Source organism: Manihot esculenta, chromosome 12 (assembly GCF_001659605.2).
Source record: "Manihot esculenta cultivar AM560-2 chromosome 12, M.esculenta_v8, whole genome shotgun sequence".
NCBI lineage: Eukaryota > Viridiplantae > Streptophyta > Magnoliopsida > Malpighiales > Euphorbiaceae > Manihot > Manihot esculenta.
This window is the reverse complement of record NC_035172.2, coordinates 577,132-593,639: the sequence shown is the minus strand read 5'-3', so window position 1 is coordinate 593,639 and position 16,508 is coordinate 577,132. Positions and strand designations below refer to the sequence as shown.

General features: G+C 36.1%; 2 protein-coding genes across 3 annotated transcripts; one reads left to right on the top strand and one right to left on the bottom strand.

Annotated features, from left to right (window-relative positions):
- Positions 1 to 970: 970 nt before the first annotated feature.
- Positions 971 to 9,395, bottom strand: LOC110628659 (aspartic proteinase 36). 2 transcript variants are annotated; one of them, XM_021775449.2, is made up of 10 exons: positions 8,778 to 9,394; positions 8,082 to 8,211; positions 7,677 to 7,924; positions 6,688 to 6,912; positions 4,162 to 4,324; positions 3,997 to 4,070; positions 3,584 to 3,674; positions 2,163 to 2,238; positions 1,556 to 1,627; positions 971 to 1,331 (listed from the first exon to the last, which is right to left on the bottom strand). In XM_021775449.2, exons 1-10 carry the CDS (start codon positions 8,999 to 9,001, stop codon positions 1,183 to 1,185), a joined length of 1,452 nt encoding a protein of 483 aa, XP_021631141.1. In that variant the 5' UTR covers positions 9,002 to 9,394; the 3' UTR covers positions 971 to 1,182. The 2 variants fall into 2 exon arrangements, with proteins under 2 accessions (XP_021631141.1, XP_043804932.1); XM_043948997.1 differs by lacking the exons at positions 3,997 to 4,070; positions 4,162 to 4,324 and having other exon boundaries at positions 8,778 to 9,395.
- Positions 9,396 to 13,364: 3,969 nt separating this feature from the next.
- On the top strand, positions 13,365 to 14,913 carry LOC110628356. The gene is made up of 3 exons (XM_021774994.1): positions 13,365 to 13,490; positions 13,899 to 14,225; positions 14,278 to 14,913. The coding sequence occupies exons 1-3, from the start codon at positions 13,365 to 13,367 to the stop codon at positions 14,911 to 14,913; spliced, it is 1,089 nt and encodes a 362-aa protein (XP_021630686.1).
- Positions 14,914 to 16,508: the final 1,595 nt, after the last annotated feature.

Sequence of the window (16,508 nt, the reverse complement as noted above, 5' to 3'; positions counted from 1 at the left end):
TTATAAAATACAAAGTTTAAATTTATTAGATGATAATTATGAGATAATAAAGTAAAATTTTAATATATATATAAAGTTGGTAATATTAATTTTATTTTTTTAAAAAAAATAATTAAAAATCATATAATTAATTAAGTTTATGTCAGTACGAGTTATTTTAATATGTTAAATTAAGTTTCAAGATAATCAAAATAATTTATTTATTATTTTTATGCATCTTTTTATTTTAAAAATTTTTAATATAATATTTTAATTTATAAAAATTAATTATTTTCAACATGATTTTATTTTGTTTATATTTTATAATTAATTTATTGATGATATTATTGATATGAAAAAAAATATGCATAAATTATTTTTATTGATAATTTATAATTTTTATAAAAAAATAAAATTACTAAATTCTATTGTTAATTCAGTTACATAATTTAAAAATAGATTGAGCGAATTAAAAAATTAATATTAATTAATTTCAAAATAAATATAATATTTTATTATAAATTATATTTTTATATATTTTATATTTATTTCATTATTATAATTTTTATAATAATATATTTTTATAGAAAATAAAAATTGAAACTATTATATTTAAATATTTATTTATCGAGAACAATACTATTATTTACTTTAATTTTCATAAAAAATTTAAATTAATGTTTATATTTTGTCAATTATGCTTTTCTATTATTTATATTACCAACAATTCATTCAAGTGTCAAGAGTTTTGTTCTTTATATTACTAATTTTGGATTGTTCTTCGCTTTACATTTATTTAATTTTTTTTGCTCTTATTATAATCAAGGACATAAATCATACTTTATTATATAAAAAGGTTGCTTATAATTTTGAAATGGGCCAACCACTAATGCCTTGGAACAGTCTAATTATGAGATTAATTTGAAGGAATATCTCCACCTTAATAGTAAGAAAGGTGAGGTTTTTATCATATTCTGCAACATTTTAATAATGCAGCCAACTCGAAATAAATAATGATTTAATTCCCAAAAAACACAAGCCAAGTATACAAAAAACATCTATTCACTACAAATAAATAAAATAAATAAATAAATAAATAAAAAGGTCTATGTGGGTGTGTGTGGAGAAAGCCTTGTACTCAACAATTAAACTATACCAAGGAGACCTGTGATCATTACATTATTGTACAAGGAATGTTGAAGTTTACCAAAATCTATGGAATACAGCAAACGCTAATACCAAAAATGTTATGATTCTTCCACTTATCATTTGGGAAGCTGCAGAAACATTGTGATGCCCAACAGAATACACTGCACCAGAAATTTCATCTTTCACTTTGATGCTTGAAGAGCCTAAAATAATCAACAACACACAAACAGGAAGGCAAGAATAAGTCTTTGATTCAATCGCCACCAACCCAATGCCAGAATTGGGAACAACTTTAAATTTTCATTTGATATACATCACTAAACAAAAGCAGGAGATGGAATTTATTTTATTTATATATAAAACCAGTAAACAGATAGATGTATGCATATATGATAAAACTATATAATTGAGTTGAAGAGGTACTCACAGTTGTACTCTGTCCATCCAATTGCCTGCTTTTCCATATCGTATAAAACAAGTTTATTTGAAAACACCAAATCTGCATTGAAAATAATTAGTAAGTTATAAACTGATGCTTTTATATTTACTTTCCAACTAATGAATATCAAAACAATTTATTATCTCATCTGCTTCAGCCAATTCAGCACAATTCAACTATCCAGCTTCTACCAGCTTAATTAGCAAATCAAAACATGTGCAGCAGAACCCAAAAGATAACAAGAAGGCTCTAAGAAGCTTGGTAAGAAAAAGAGTGAAATCAAACGAATTTAAATTGCCAAGGAGATTGGCAAGTCTTACATTTTCTAAATCTCTCTATAATAAATGATGTTCCAAGTCATCTACTAACTTGTGAGATAAGAGGTACATGGGAGTATTCAGCTATTCATTATTCAATTTAAGACAACTGCTATCAGTTTTAACTTGCTATAAAGCAGAATCCGTGACCTTAAATAGGCAGTTGTGCAGTCTAGGATGAGATCGACTTAATCTAGAAGTGCTCATCACCATTGCACAGTCTACATTATATAAAATGATAACTAAATTTAGAATGAAAACCCAATTAAGGACCATACCTCCAAGAAGAGTCATGTCCCTAGCATCCTTAGATTGCATCCCACTGTTTTGCCAACCAACACACCAAACATCATCCTGTAAAAAGTCATGAAAATAGTGTATCATTTGGCCAGAAAAAGTTATTATGACCAAAGCCAAATAAAAGAATTAAGTCATTATAATTTCTTTTTTTTTAAAAAAAAATAATGTACCAAACTTCTTACTAAAAAAAAAAACTCAGCAGTCTTTAAAAATTATGGAGCATCATAAAAGCGAGGATCAGACCCTCGGATACTGTGGTTCACTAGTGCCCGGACGGCTACACCTCGTCTCACAAACAGCTCTTTACTTGCAAGCAACTCTATACAATTTTTTTGAGCCAGGGTGCCATTGGTACCAATTGTAAGGTCAAGCTAAAACTGACTAAAATGGTTAACTCAAATTATAAACCCTTAACAACTCTTCTATCCCATTGATGTGGGATACTATATTTCTCACCCACTTAATTTTGTGAAGTTCTCAACGCAATCCTTGCTATGCTTTATCGATACAATTGCTAAGTAATGAAAGCATCATACCAAACTTTTGGAACAAAAACATAGCTTAGGGTTTTCTTTTCTTTCAAAGCATTTCACACTCAGGCCTCAACGACTAAACAACCCCAAACCCTTTGATCCATTACCCTCGATTAATATTTACCATTAAGATAATGACCATATATTTCATTATATGTTTTGCAAAATTCTTAAATCCACAAGGGACTAGGTAGGTCAACGATCATCCCAATATCAAGGACGCTATTTCTAACAATCTACCACTTAACAAAAATTAGATCCAAGAATGACAACCAGTTCAGGATAAGGTTTAGAAGCATTGAGTTAATTACAAAAACCATAATTCAGCTTTTGTCAATATATCATCAGAATTGCATAGGTACAAACAGGAACTAGTATGAAAGAGAATTTAACTTGGTAGATGCATCATCACAATCTATCTAAAGTATTTTAAACATCTCCTTTGTAGTTGCTACTAATTAAAATGAATCTGACGTTTGCTAATACTTAACTAATAAAAACCAGAGGAAAAGCCTTCTGGAAGATTTAAACCCTACATATTTCATTCACCTATCTAGTAGTAAATTTCACCAACCCCAGAAAGGCAGAAACATTTTCTCTTTCTAGGACTTGTGTTAGTTAATAATGAACCCATAGTCCCATGCTCTAACTTAAAAAGGATGACAAAAGAGAAAAAGTTACATCAATAGAACAATAAATATTACAGAGCATTCGCAGCAGCACTGCAACATAACCACCACAGTATCTGGCAGGGCACATTCTTCATCAAAATGTTATATATGAAATGCACAGCACTTAACATAAACAACAATACAACAAAGCACTGAACTGATGATTGTCATTAACCTTAAAAAATGTTTACTTACACGAATTTGGAACAGATACTCATGTGGATAAATGCTCAAAGTAAGCGAATCTTCAAAGTGAAACTTGACAACCGGAAATCCATCATCAACACTGGAAGAGTATGGGGAGCAAAGAAAATTAGAGAAGTCTTACGCTTATGATAACAGATCAACAGTCAAATGCATTTAAACTAGTAATTTGGATTAGCAGCAAAAATAAGGATCATAATGTCACAGAAGACACTGAGCATTGTTCTAACTCAATTTTTCCCTGATAGGATGAGGCATTCTTGTAGGGATCCTACAGGCTTCACCCCATGTGGTCTAAAAATCATGGATGGTGACAGAACTAACATTTACCATAGCAAAATTTAAATAACTTTCAAATTTAAGACAGGTCCCAAAGCTAGGAATAATTGCACTTGACACCTTACCTTCCACTATACTTAAAGCACATAAACTGCTCCTCAACAGTATGCAATTTCAACCCAGGTTGCTGAGCCATAATCTAAGTCATCAGAACAAATAAATTCAGTCCAAGTCCTACATGCAGTAACAAAAAAACATCAAACGGGAGGAATGTGAGCTATATTAGGTACCTTATTCATCACTGACTCATAAACTGACTCTGGCAGATATGCCAGTGTAGTACCACTGTCGATTATTGTTCCTTTTTGATCTCCACTTGCAAATGTATCTGTTGCAAGTTCCAGAACATTACCGCCCACCTCTACTTTCTTCATAACAACATTGTAATGTGGCCTAAAGTATAATTCAGGGGAAAAAAATCAATAACCAAGATCTGACCTAATTAAAGGGGAAATGCAAAAGGAAAAAATCCTTCAATAAGAGACGAGGAAAATCCATTTTTTATATATAAAAAGAGAACAAATCAGAGAAAAAATTAATAATCATCTAACTTCTTTCCACCAAATATTCATAATAAATAAGAGTAAATTACACTTTAGTCCCTCAGCTTTAGCGTAATTAACAAATTGATCCCTATATTTTTAAAATCGAATACTTAAATCCCTGAATCTTCGATCCATCCAAAATAGACACCCTTCCGTCAAATTTTCTGTTAGTGGAACTTGAAATTATCATATTACCCTTGATTAACTTGAAAGGCCCTAAAGAAAAAAAAGTGTCATTCTCAAATATTGACATCAACACTCTTAAACATTTCAACAAACAAGATATGTGCATCAGTTCTAATCCACAAATAATATATATTCATCATCGTCGTCGCCTTCAGATCCACTTGTAAAGCAGAGAATAAATGCCCCTTTGTAGGTTATGGCATTTGAATTGGCTGTTGTTGAGTGTTCCATAAAGGAAGTAAATTAAATTGATCAAAATGGAAGAAGTAACAGTAGAGAATAAACTGGTGATATTTAATCACTATATAGATAGGGCACTATGGAAATGGGAATCGAGACTTCATAGCTCAAAACGCCATAAGGGTCAGGAGCCTTTTTGGCGAAGAATCTCTACAGGTCTTGTGATCCCTACATGAAAAGTAGGCCAAAAGACTACTATGGCTTTTACATTCCTCCCTTTGTCCCTAGCTGGGATTTCTCTTTATTTTCTCAAATTTTCAAAACCTTTTTTTTTCTCAAGAATTATATAATGGTAGTTGAAAGATTTTTAAGTTATCCAAAATTAAGCACACTTCTTTTACAACACCATGACCAATGCCACAAAGAAAACCACACTCTAGAATTACTATCTCATATATTTGCCTGCTTCACTTGGTTGATGAAGCCCATACAAGGATTTGGCGTGCCAGAGGTTGTGGGTTTTGATAATCCAAATTCCAAGCCTGGTGATTTAGTTTCAAGAATTACTGATTGAGAAGAGTACGACTCAATTCAGAAGACTGAGCAATTTAGAAGAGCTCAACATGATATTCATTGATCCTATGTGATTTATATCTGTTGTCGTGAATTGATGGACTCTAATTAGTTGAATTTCTTCAATTTGTAATCGCTGAATAAGGTGCTGGCATTGGGAATTTGAGACTGGATACTGGAATTTGGCTTAAGGAATGGGTTCAATCCACATCTTTTACCTGAGTATGGAAGTTTAGGAGGTGTTTGCTGATAAGATTTTTTGAGGACACCATGTTTTATAGGATGCAGGATTTGGTAACGCTGCTGGTGTTGTGTTGAGTACAGATGGAATTGAGGTTCCTGGAAAATTTTCCTGAAAAGTCTCCTATGGTGTGTGAGAGAGAAATTAGGAAGGGAAGGGTATTATTGGTATGAAAATATATCCTCTATATTTTTACCATATTTAAACATTTGACTGATAGATTTTATGGACGGAAGGACATCTAATTTGGATGGATTGTAAATTCAGGAATTTAAGTGTTCGATTTTGAAAATGAAGGATTAATATGTTAATTATGTTAAAATCCAGGGATTAAAGTATAATTTACCTAATAAATAATCAATTTAGGGGCCCTGGAAATTTGATATGCACTTGTAGCCTACCAATATTTTTTTACAAAACCAAAAAAAAAAAAGCTTTAATTGACCTTAGGTAGGACAATATGTGTTTTCTTCTCATCCACAATGAGAAGAACACATGACCAATGCTTGGCAACACCACTTTAAGAAGTAAAAAACCTTGAAAATGATAACCAGAGACTCCATTTTAAATTATTAACTTTCATTCTATATAAGTTCAGAGAAAAGCAACAATTAGCAACTTCTCCAATGCAATGAGGGAAAGCTAAACTCTAACTTTCCTTTGATGAAAAATACACAAGCAACAGGAGGATTTAGATATTTCCCATGTTTGTGCCATTGTAGCTAACATTTAGAAGCAAAACTATTCTAATTAAAGGAAGGAGCAAGACAAGAAACTTTCGCAGAATTCTATAGTTGTGGCAGATTTTTATTTCTCCCTTTCCCTTGTTTACTATATGCCCTTTCTATATTATTCGGTTTACTCTTTTTTTTTATTTGATTCCTCTATTCGTACGAATGTGTTGTAGTCAGAGTCTGTGCAGCAAGCTCAATTGCAATATGAGAAAAAGGTGAGCAAGTTAATAGAAGCATCAGTTCATGAGGATAAATATTGCACAAAAACAATAAGAAAGATAAGCTAGAGCCACATACCGATTTGCTACCATTGGTGTTGTCTTTACTTTTGGTGAGACTATCTCCCCAATAGCAAAGATTCCACCTCCATTTACGTTGTCCAGGCAATGTGCAAACATTTTTTTAACCTTTCCTGCTGCAGCAAGTTGCGAAAGCATGGACGAGTTTGCTTGCCCAAAACCAAGTATTCCATCCAATGCTTCACTGGATGTACCTAACTCCCCAGATTGTTTCGCTCCACACCTGTCCCCATTAGAGAAAATTTGTCAATGGAAAGAAGAAAGAATTCCACAAAATTCATCTACACCTGAAAACCAAAAATTAAGCACACTTGCTCATGCACACTCTCCCACATTGAACCAGGCAGTCATGCTCTGTGGGGCAGTCTTTGTTCTAAAGGGTCAGCTTATAAATATACATACACATAGTATAGAGAAAGAGAGAGGAAGAGGTTTGAGTATTTACTCCACTAGACCCTATTCCATACTGCATCCACAGGCACTAATTCAAACAACTATCTTGGTATTGAGCTCATTCCTAGTGCAAACCCATCTAATAGAGAAAGCATTAATCAATTTCAAGAATAAAACACATTAGTAATTTAACATCCTGAATTCTTTTTACTTGATATAGCTAATGTTTTTGGTGATATAGACTAGTTTAACAATATAAAAGTTCTTGTCCGATGACCAGAACTAGAGTTTGGTAGCATGGAAGTATCTGTGTATATACAAACACAAACAAGTATTCTCAAAATTAATAGCTAATTTTACCATTTAGCCAGTAAATGCACCCAGAAAAATAATTCTCTAAGCAGATTTTCCTTCCTTTCCAAAACCACAGCTCAGGCTCTAATTTAACCAACAGAAGTTACACCACAAGCATATGCTTCAATATTGTATATCAATTTAAAGTTCTTCATACATCTAATGGCCAAAAGTACTGAAGGTGTTTTTGCAAAAACAAAACTAGGCAATTTACTGTGATCATCCCAGGTTCCAACTCACCCAAATATAACACTTCCATTTGCTGAAGCAGTTTGATGATCTCCAGTCACACTTTGAAACTGCAAATCGTCCTTCACAAAGAATCCAGCTGTACCACTTCCGTCACCATAAACAACACTGTATTGGCAAGGCAAGTCTTTTGTGCAACCCTGAAGCACACCATTGTATGTAGCAGCACAAAAGTCATCAGCACAATAGATCCTTGATGAAGAAGCAGAACTTGCTGGATCATACAATGTCAATTTTACCTGTTATAATGAAAAACCATAAAGAAAAATATCCCTCAAAAGGAAGGTCAATATAAAACTAAGTAAGCAGCCAGGATGAACTTTAATGTGTTGTGAACAACTTTATGAATGCATTAAGAATATAGAGAGATTTAGCTTAATTGTCAAAGAAGCATACACCAAGATCGCTTTTTGTAGGACACTTGTCGCAGTTGGCACAATTCACCCATAGTATGTCACTTCCAGAATCAACTTGCACATAATAGTCCTTTGGTGGATTCCCAAGCCCAATTTTAGCAAAGTAAAGGCTAAAGAAATAAATGAAAGAAATCATATAAGCAGCCAATATGAGTTACGCAAAACAACCATGAGTTTGTGGGGGGGAGGGGATTATTCCATCAAATTTTGCAAGTTTCTAGATATTGTTTCTTTCATTTTCCTCCATCTCAACAATGAAACAGAATAGTGGAATTTATGTCAGGGAGAAGATAATTACAGCATATTTAACAAAAATTAAAAAAAAAATCAACAAATCCAAATTAAAGGAGTACTGGATACAAAAACAAAGAAAGTAATGAACATGAAAAATATCAAATAAAAAGCAATATAGCAACAACAAAGACATTATTGATTCCTTCCCAGTAAACCCAATTCGCTGCAATATCAATTCCAAGCACAGAGAACAGCAAAAATAAATCTAGGATAACAATGACGACTGGAGCTAGAACCAATTGCAATTATATATATGTGCCAAAAAGTAACCTCCCAGCAATTAATATCAAACATAACCACCTCACTTATTAAAAGAAACCAAAAAAATTACAGCCGGATTTAATCACAGAAGACGAAAGAATATATTTATATAGAAACTGACCCATCTTCAGCAGGATGGCCATTACCACCTAAAGGGAGATCGACAGAGGAGAGAATTCTGCGGTGACGGCGAGCATCATGGGCTTTTAATGCGCTAAGGCTGCGTTCTCTACCAGCAAACTTATGTTGGACCTCAAAAACGAAATTCCCAGAAGCTAAACGCACAGAACCCAATTGAAAAAGAACCACCACCGTTAAAACTACCAGCAATCTGCTCAGATCCATAGTCACCACCGCCACCAAAGTCTGCAGGTACCTTTATTAATAATAATAAAATTAAAAGAAGAGACCGAGCTAAACTAAATCAAGCTCGTATTTTTATTCCTGCTTATTGTTATCGTCTTCTTCCCCCCTCTCTCCCTTTCGAGTATTAAGAGAAAGGAATTAAGGTGGCGGTTCAGAGAGATTTCTGAAGTTGTTGAAAGAAAGGAGGAAAAGGGGAGGAGAAAGAGAAGAATTGAATAGAAAGGAAAGGGAGGGAAAGGCTAAAAAATTCCCGTTTTCAAAGGCAAAGGACGCGTCCGTCCTCACGAGGAAATGTGAAGAGGCCGTCAGTCCTGAGTCGTCTTCGTCGGCTCTTTTCTTTTTTTAGTTTTTTTAATAATAATTTTCTAGTTTGCGTGTGCCTATCTATCTCTGTCTCTGGGGGGTAAAGCAAAGCCCTGTTTTGGTTATTAGGTAGTTTTCTTTCCATTGTTAGAAAATTTACTATTTAATACAAATTAAAAAATTAATTAATTAATTAATTTTATATATATATTTTTTTTATAGTTTTTAACAATTAAAATTAATTAATAATTTTCCTGTGCTATAAAAAAAGGTTGGCGTTGATACTTGAAGTTGCCTCTGATTCTATTACATAAACAAGAGTAAAAATTGTTGATTTTTAGATTCTGAGTTCCTTGCTTGTTGGAATCTTTTTTAACATGTGTGAGTTGTGATCTTGAGTTGACTTCCTCTTTACTTTGCTTGGTTTTTCTAAATAATCATTTACATTCAATTCTTGATTTTATTGAACTTTCACTTCACCATAAAAAATAATAATAATAACTAATATAATCCTGAGTAATATTTTATAAATAAAAATAAAATATAATTTGAATTTAATAGCATATTGTGGACCGATTTTAGAATTAAAAAATGTGTTTGATCTTAAATAGCTTTAAACTGATACAGAAATTGTATTTTATTATAAATTCTATTCCATATCAACTATCCAGCCCAATAGAGACAGGGACTCATGCCCAACAAGACCCAGACATCTAATAACTTCTCTATCAATAAGTCCACAACCAAGAAATTTAGCACCACAACCACTTGTCTCTAAGGTCCAGCAATACTGCTATACTTTAAAATTTATACAATACTATTATAGTAATAGTTATTTTAATATTATTAAAATAATAATTTAATAGCAGTTTAAAATTACTCTAAATAAAAGCTACTGACTTAGCTTCCATCTAATAACAAACAGTATGTTTTATTAAAAAATAAAGAGGATCACATAACTTAGCTTCCTGCTTAATCAATAAATCAAAACAATAGATTTTCGCTCAATATCAAAATAAATAATGTAAATTCAATAAATGCATCTACACTGAATTTTTCAATTTAACGAGTCAGTTGATTGATTTTTCTATTATTATAAAAAATTTATAAATGATTTTTTTTTTCAAAATTAAAAATAAATCCAAAGCCTACATCAGCAAAGAAAAGGTACTAGGGCCAATAATAAAATATATTGTCTATTAATTGAACAGAACTCTAGAACCCTTAAACTGTAAGACTTTACCCATCTAACCCCATTTGAGACTGGAGAGAATAAACATCACTACACCAACTTGTCCAAAAGCGCTCATCATTGTTGGCACAAAAAAAAAAAAACTACGATAGAAGAAAGCTCTCCAATAAAAGCAATCCAAATAGGCCGTGCTAGACAATCTAGGGATTGAAAGGAAGGGAAGGCATTCTCTAAAAAGAGGAACACCTCTAAGGACAAATTGAAAGGGAAATTTTCCTCTAGAGAGGGAAAGAGCTCTAAATGCAGATTAGAAAAGAGGCTTCCTCCAAGGAGGGGAAGACCTCAGAGTCAGGTTGAAATGAAGATCTTCCATAGGCACACCTGCAGATGCAGAGTAAGATCTCTAAATGTCAGATTTCCAAAAATAATTTTCTAAAGACCTTATTAAAAGGATGATCTTTTAAAAATAATATTTTCCGTAACTAGATCTCTAAAGATAAGACCTCCAAAAATGAAGATAAAATAATTCATTGAAAATTTTTTTCTTTTTATACATATAAAATATACTCTCTTAATAGTCTAATTATAAAAAAAATTATTTAAATTTCTTTGAGAAAAATGATAATTCATTTAAAATATATGGGTCGATATTTTAAGATAAATGCTCAACTTTGATGTCATAACAATGATTTGATAAATACTTGCTCTAAAGTTTCATTTTTTGGAAAAGTGTTTCTCTCTCATTTTTTTTCAAGAAATATCAACCTAATACACTAATTAGTAAATCTAAATTAATAATATTAAAATTAATCTTAATTATACATTTAAAATGATTACAGTTATTATATAAATATTATCTTAATTATTAAAGTTTAATATTTTTTATTATAAAATTTTTATTTATTATGTTTTTAGTCTCTTGATATCAAAGCCACATTACATGGATATAATTTTTTTGGCAAATCCTAAAAGCGAAAATATCAATTCACCCATTGATATATGAAATTTGGGATTAGGGTTTGATAACCTCCAGATCTTTCCTAACCCAGAAATAAGGTCGGGTCCAAAAGAAGGCCACAGGTCCAAAACCCATCAGATCATACGCTCGAGAGGCGGCTCGACTTCACGAGTCTGGGCCGGCAACCCGGGATGATCCAGATCAGGTATGAGCACAAGCCCCATAAGGGAGTAGGCCCAATCACTCACCAGCCCTACCCGCATGCGCTCTGGAGAGCATTAAATGGCCGTTACGCATGGAGCAGGGGTCTGACACAACCGTACGTACGGGCCTGAGTGAAAAGGACAGGAAAGCACTATATACTAGAGGGTCTTCTCCTTCAAGGGAGGCTCTCTCTCTCTCTCCGGCTCCTTCTTCCTTAACTCCATTTTTCTTATTCTCTCTCTGCAACTCTTGCTTATCCACACTACTCTAACTCGTAAATCTGACTTGAGCATCGGAGGGTCTCCGCCGGGGCATCCCCAGTGGACCCCTGACCCCCTTTTCCCTTATTTTGCAAGTCCTTTCCTCAAAGAGAACATGGAGAGACCCATTTGACAGACCCATCAGAGAGCCCAAAAAGGAATCAAATCCATATAACAGGAGACGAGGGAGAACCAGACCTACCGGATATGGAGCCCAAGGAGATTTAGAGTTATCAAATGGCGCTGTCTGGGGGAAACGAAGGGGACATTTCGTCACCGGAGTTCCTAAATCCACCCATTGAGATCTACATGGAGGTATGAAAGCTTATGCGAAAAAAAAAAGCTGGAGATTTACAGTAACCCAGCTGAAAAGAAAGACCCAGCTGGTTTAAGAATATCTTGACAGTCTTTTAATCTTCATTTTTCTACTCTCGTTGTTTATTTTAACATTTATTGAATTTTATTACTACTAACTTTTTCTTTGAGATCTGACGAGGTGAAACTTCAGATCGAAATGCTTGTCTCTGAGTATAGATTTTAATCTTTTCTGTAAAAGGAAAAAAGAATGAGAAGTATATATATATTTGTTGAAGTTGTGAGGTCGGCTGTAAAATCCCAGGTTAGCAAGTTAGAGAGAAAATTAATAAATGAAAAATAGGCAAGGTCGGACTAACATTTCAGGTCGGATAAGGCGCAAGGTCGGAAGAGACACGATTCATAGCCAGCCAACTCGGTTGCAGAGCAACGCCCCTTAAGTATCAGAGCAACCTGGCGACAATAGGAAATAATCAAATATTAAGGGCAGGTCGAGGTGGATAAGTTCGGACGCAGTATGTCATCCAGCTCGAAGACAAGGTGAACTGAGATACCCAGGTCGGCATGGTCAGCATTAGTCCGTCTGACTGTCGAAAGAGCGACTGATCAAACACCGCTAGAAAGACCGTCAATGGTTTTGCCGGTTGAAGTAGCAGAACAGAAAGGGCAGCTCTGGACTCCAAATAAGCGAGGTCGAACTGCTTAACGAATGTCGAAAAATAGGTCGATGGAAGAACTCAGGCAAAAAGACTCATACTGTTTAAGCGTTTAACAAGTCAGTGGAAAGGAAGCACCGATGGGTCACCCTCAACAAAATCAGAGGAAAGACTCGGAAGGTCAGAGAGGTGGAATATAGAAGGCTGAGCAAGAAACTCAAACTATACCAAACACAAATTTTGATTGAGGATTTCTGTAGAGCTTGTTATCCGGAGCGTCGAGAGGTCGGATGGATGGAATAGCAAGAGTGGAAGGAGCTCGAGCTGCCAAAGACGCGCCGATCTGAGGAGGAAGTTGCTGGTCTGGTCGAGCTCCAACCAGTGAGGTCGGTGCGACCATGCAGCAACGCGACCATGTAGGCCGGTGCGAAACTGAACGAGGTCGGTGCTGCCGATGTCGTCGCCATCGATTTTGAGGTGGCTGGTGTCACCAGCGCTCCATGAGGCGAAGTACTTCGAATTCGACCTATTCGGTGTTCGGTACCTCAAAGCCGAGAAGTTCGCCATCACTCAGTTCAGTGTCTGTCCTGTGATGACCACTGCCACTCCTTCATTGCTCTCCGCACATTTTCTTCATAATTCCTTGCCAAGAACTAGCAGGTGGCCCCTCCAATGAGCTTCTGCGCCAGACGACGTCCAGGGATTTCTTAGCTAAGCTAAGGTCCACTTGTAAAAGCATTGGTTTCTGGTTTGGGCTTTGAGCGGACACGTCCTCTGGGATGATCACGTGGCCTAAGATTTGCGTTATTGATTTGGGTTTCTATTTGATTGTACAATGGCCTTATGGTTATGGGAATGCGAGAAAGGTCAACTGATTAAAATTTGACATCCGAGGAATTGTTTTGCGAATCACGGTGTAGGATTATATTTGCTGTGCGCCAGCAATCAATGAACCTATCGAAATCACAGCTCGTTCAAAATACTTCAGGTCCAGACTATATTCTACAAGTTGAGGTCGGCTCTTTGTCTGAATGGTTTCACTTCTCATCAGCTCGAGTTGATTCAGTTGGTCACGGGAAAGCGTTTTGAAGAACTTTCTTATGTTTGTTTTGGTGGCTCCGAGCTCGGCGATGGCTCCGAGCTCGGCGAAACTTCTTGTTCGCGGCACCTAGTCATATATATGGACTCCAAGAATGACAGGGACTTACTTATGAAACAGGGGAAAGATAATTACCTTAAAGAAACAGAGATGAAAATCAGAGCTGCAATTGAGTTTCGCCATGACATTGACTTTCTTTCTTCTGCACAAAAGTTGGTTGTGGGTCACAATTGCTTTTTGAATATTCCAATAACGCGCACCTCCCAAGAATGAAGAAATCGAGCTCGGCGATGGCATCGAGCTCGGCGATGGCTCCGAGCTCGGCGATGGCATCGTCATGCACTGCTGGGTTCCCAAAACTCACGTCCGCTCCAAGCCTACGCTGCTTTTAATACATGGCTTCGGAGCCAATGCAATGTGGCAATTCAATTACTTCGTCCCTCAATTGAAGTCCAAGTTCAATGTCTACGTCTCAGACCTCCAATTCTTCGGCAACTCCTACGCGACCCGACCTGAGAGGACCAAGGCGTTTCAGGCCCAGTGCGTCAGGGCTCTTATGGATGCGCTCAATGTTACCAATATGGATCTTATGGGGATGAGTTACGATGGTTTCGTAGCCTATAGCATTGCGGCACGGTTCAAGGAACGCGTGGGGCGAGTCGTGTTGGGATGCGCGGGAGTGTGCTCGGGGAAGAGGGACACAGAGAAAGGGTTGTTTCAGCTGAGTGTGGATGATGCCGTTAATATTTTGATGCCTCAGAATCTCGAGAAAGTGAAAGAGTTGGTGGGACCGCCGTTTCACAAACCTCCACCCACCTGCCCAAATTGTTTCCTAAATGATTTTATTAAGGGCAATTGCTTGCTTTATAAGTATGTGATTGGCCAGAAGAAGAAGAAGAAATAACAAGGGGGATGAAAATCTTAATACATCATTCTTTTCAAACGTTTTCTTCACTCTATCCACAAATTGCTGAGAATTCCAATAAGAAGTATGATTTGACATTTTGTCTGTATGTGAATATGAAAGTTCAAGTGGATGATACAAGTCTCCTTCTTTCCTGTTCCGTTTAGTTTTTCTGTCCCTTCATTAAATGAGTTGGGGAAAACGGGTCGGTCAGCCGATCGAAACAGTAGGACTAAAAGGAGCTCGGCCCTGTTGGCCAGTTTGAAGACAGGTGTAAGTCTCGAACTTGGGTTTAGCGGAGCACGACGATCAATTGAGCAGGTCGGCCAAATACCAAAATTATCAATTTTTCAAGATTGAATTTGATGGGATTGGAGCAAAGGGACGCGCCCACACAATTCATGCAAAAGTGGTCGACGTGGCTCTTAATCACTGGAGGTAAGTACTCAAATCCTTTATAAATATTACAACAATGCCATTATAAATGATTTTCTAAAATTAGCTTACCCACAATTCACTCCTACTGCAAGCAATTAATTACTATCAATCATTACAACTGGATCAAAATCGAAAGCTTTTTGCACTGCTTTCACTATATTTATCGCTTTGCAGTCATTATTGATTATAAAATTATAGAGTGTAAATAATACTTAAACCTTTTACAATGTTTTACATATTCCAGCATAGTATTTTATTGAAACATAAAATTAAATGACACTTGCGACATATTATTGGTGAATATTATTGAATTAACAACGAGCATTCTCGTTATATACGCTCTGTGTAAGCTCTTACTTTGCAGAAAAATCATGAATCTTTCAGAAGACCTCCTTGAGACATAGAGACCTCCTGGAGGTAGAAGACCGGGATTCCCAAGATCTCCCGGAAGAAGACCGGGATCCCCAAGATCTCCCGGATGAAGACCGGGATCCCCAAGATCTCCCGAAAGAAGACCGGGATCCCCAAGATCTCCCGGATAAAGACCGGGATCCCCAAGATCTCCCGGATGAAGACCGGGATCCCCAAGATCTCCCGGAAGAAGACCTGGATCCCCAAGATCTCCCGGATGAAGACCGGGATCCCCAAGATCTCCCGGATGAAGACCAGGATCCCCAAGATCTCCTGGAGACCTCACTGAGATATAGAAATCTCAGGGAGGTAGAAGACCGGGATCCCCAAGATCTCCCGGATAAAGACTAGGATCCCCAAAGATCTCCTGGAGACCTATCTCTCGGATGAAGACCACGATCCCCAAGATCTCCTGGAGACCTCACTGAGATATAGAGATCTCAGGGAGGTAAAAGACCAGGATCCCCAACCAGAAGACCTCACTGAGATATAGAGATCTCAGAGAGGTAGAAGACCTCACTGAGGTCCTGGCAAAAGAAGACCTCACTGAGAAGACCTCACTGAGAGGTAGAAGACCTCACTGAGGGGACCTCACTGAGGCAGAAGACCTCACTGAGAGGTAGAAGACCTCACTGAGAGGTAGAAGACCTCACTGAGAGGTAGAAGACCTCACTGAGGTAGAAGACCTCACTGAGAGGTAGAAGACCTCACTGAGGTAGAAGACCGGCGAAGATCTCAAAGATCTC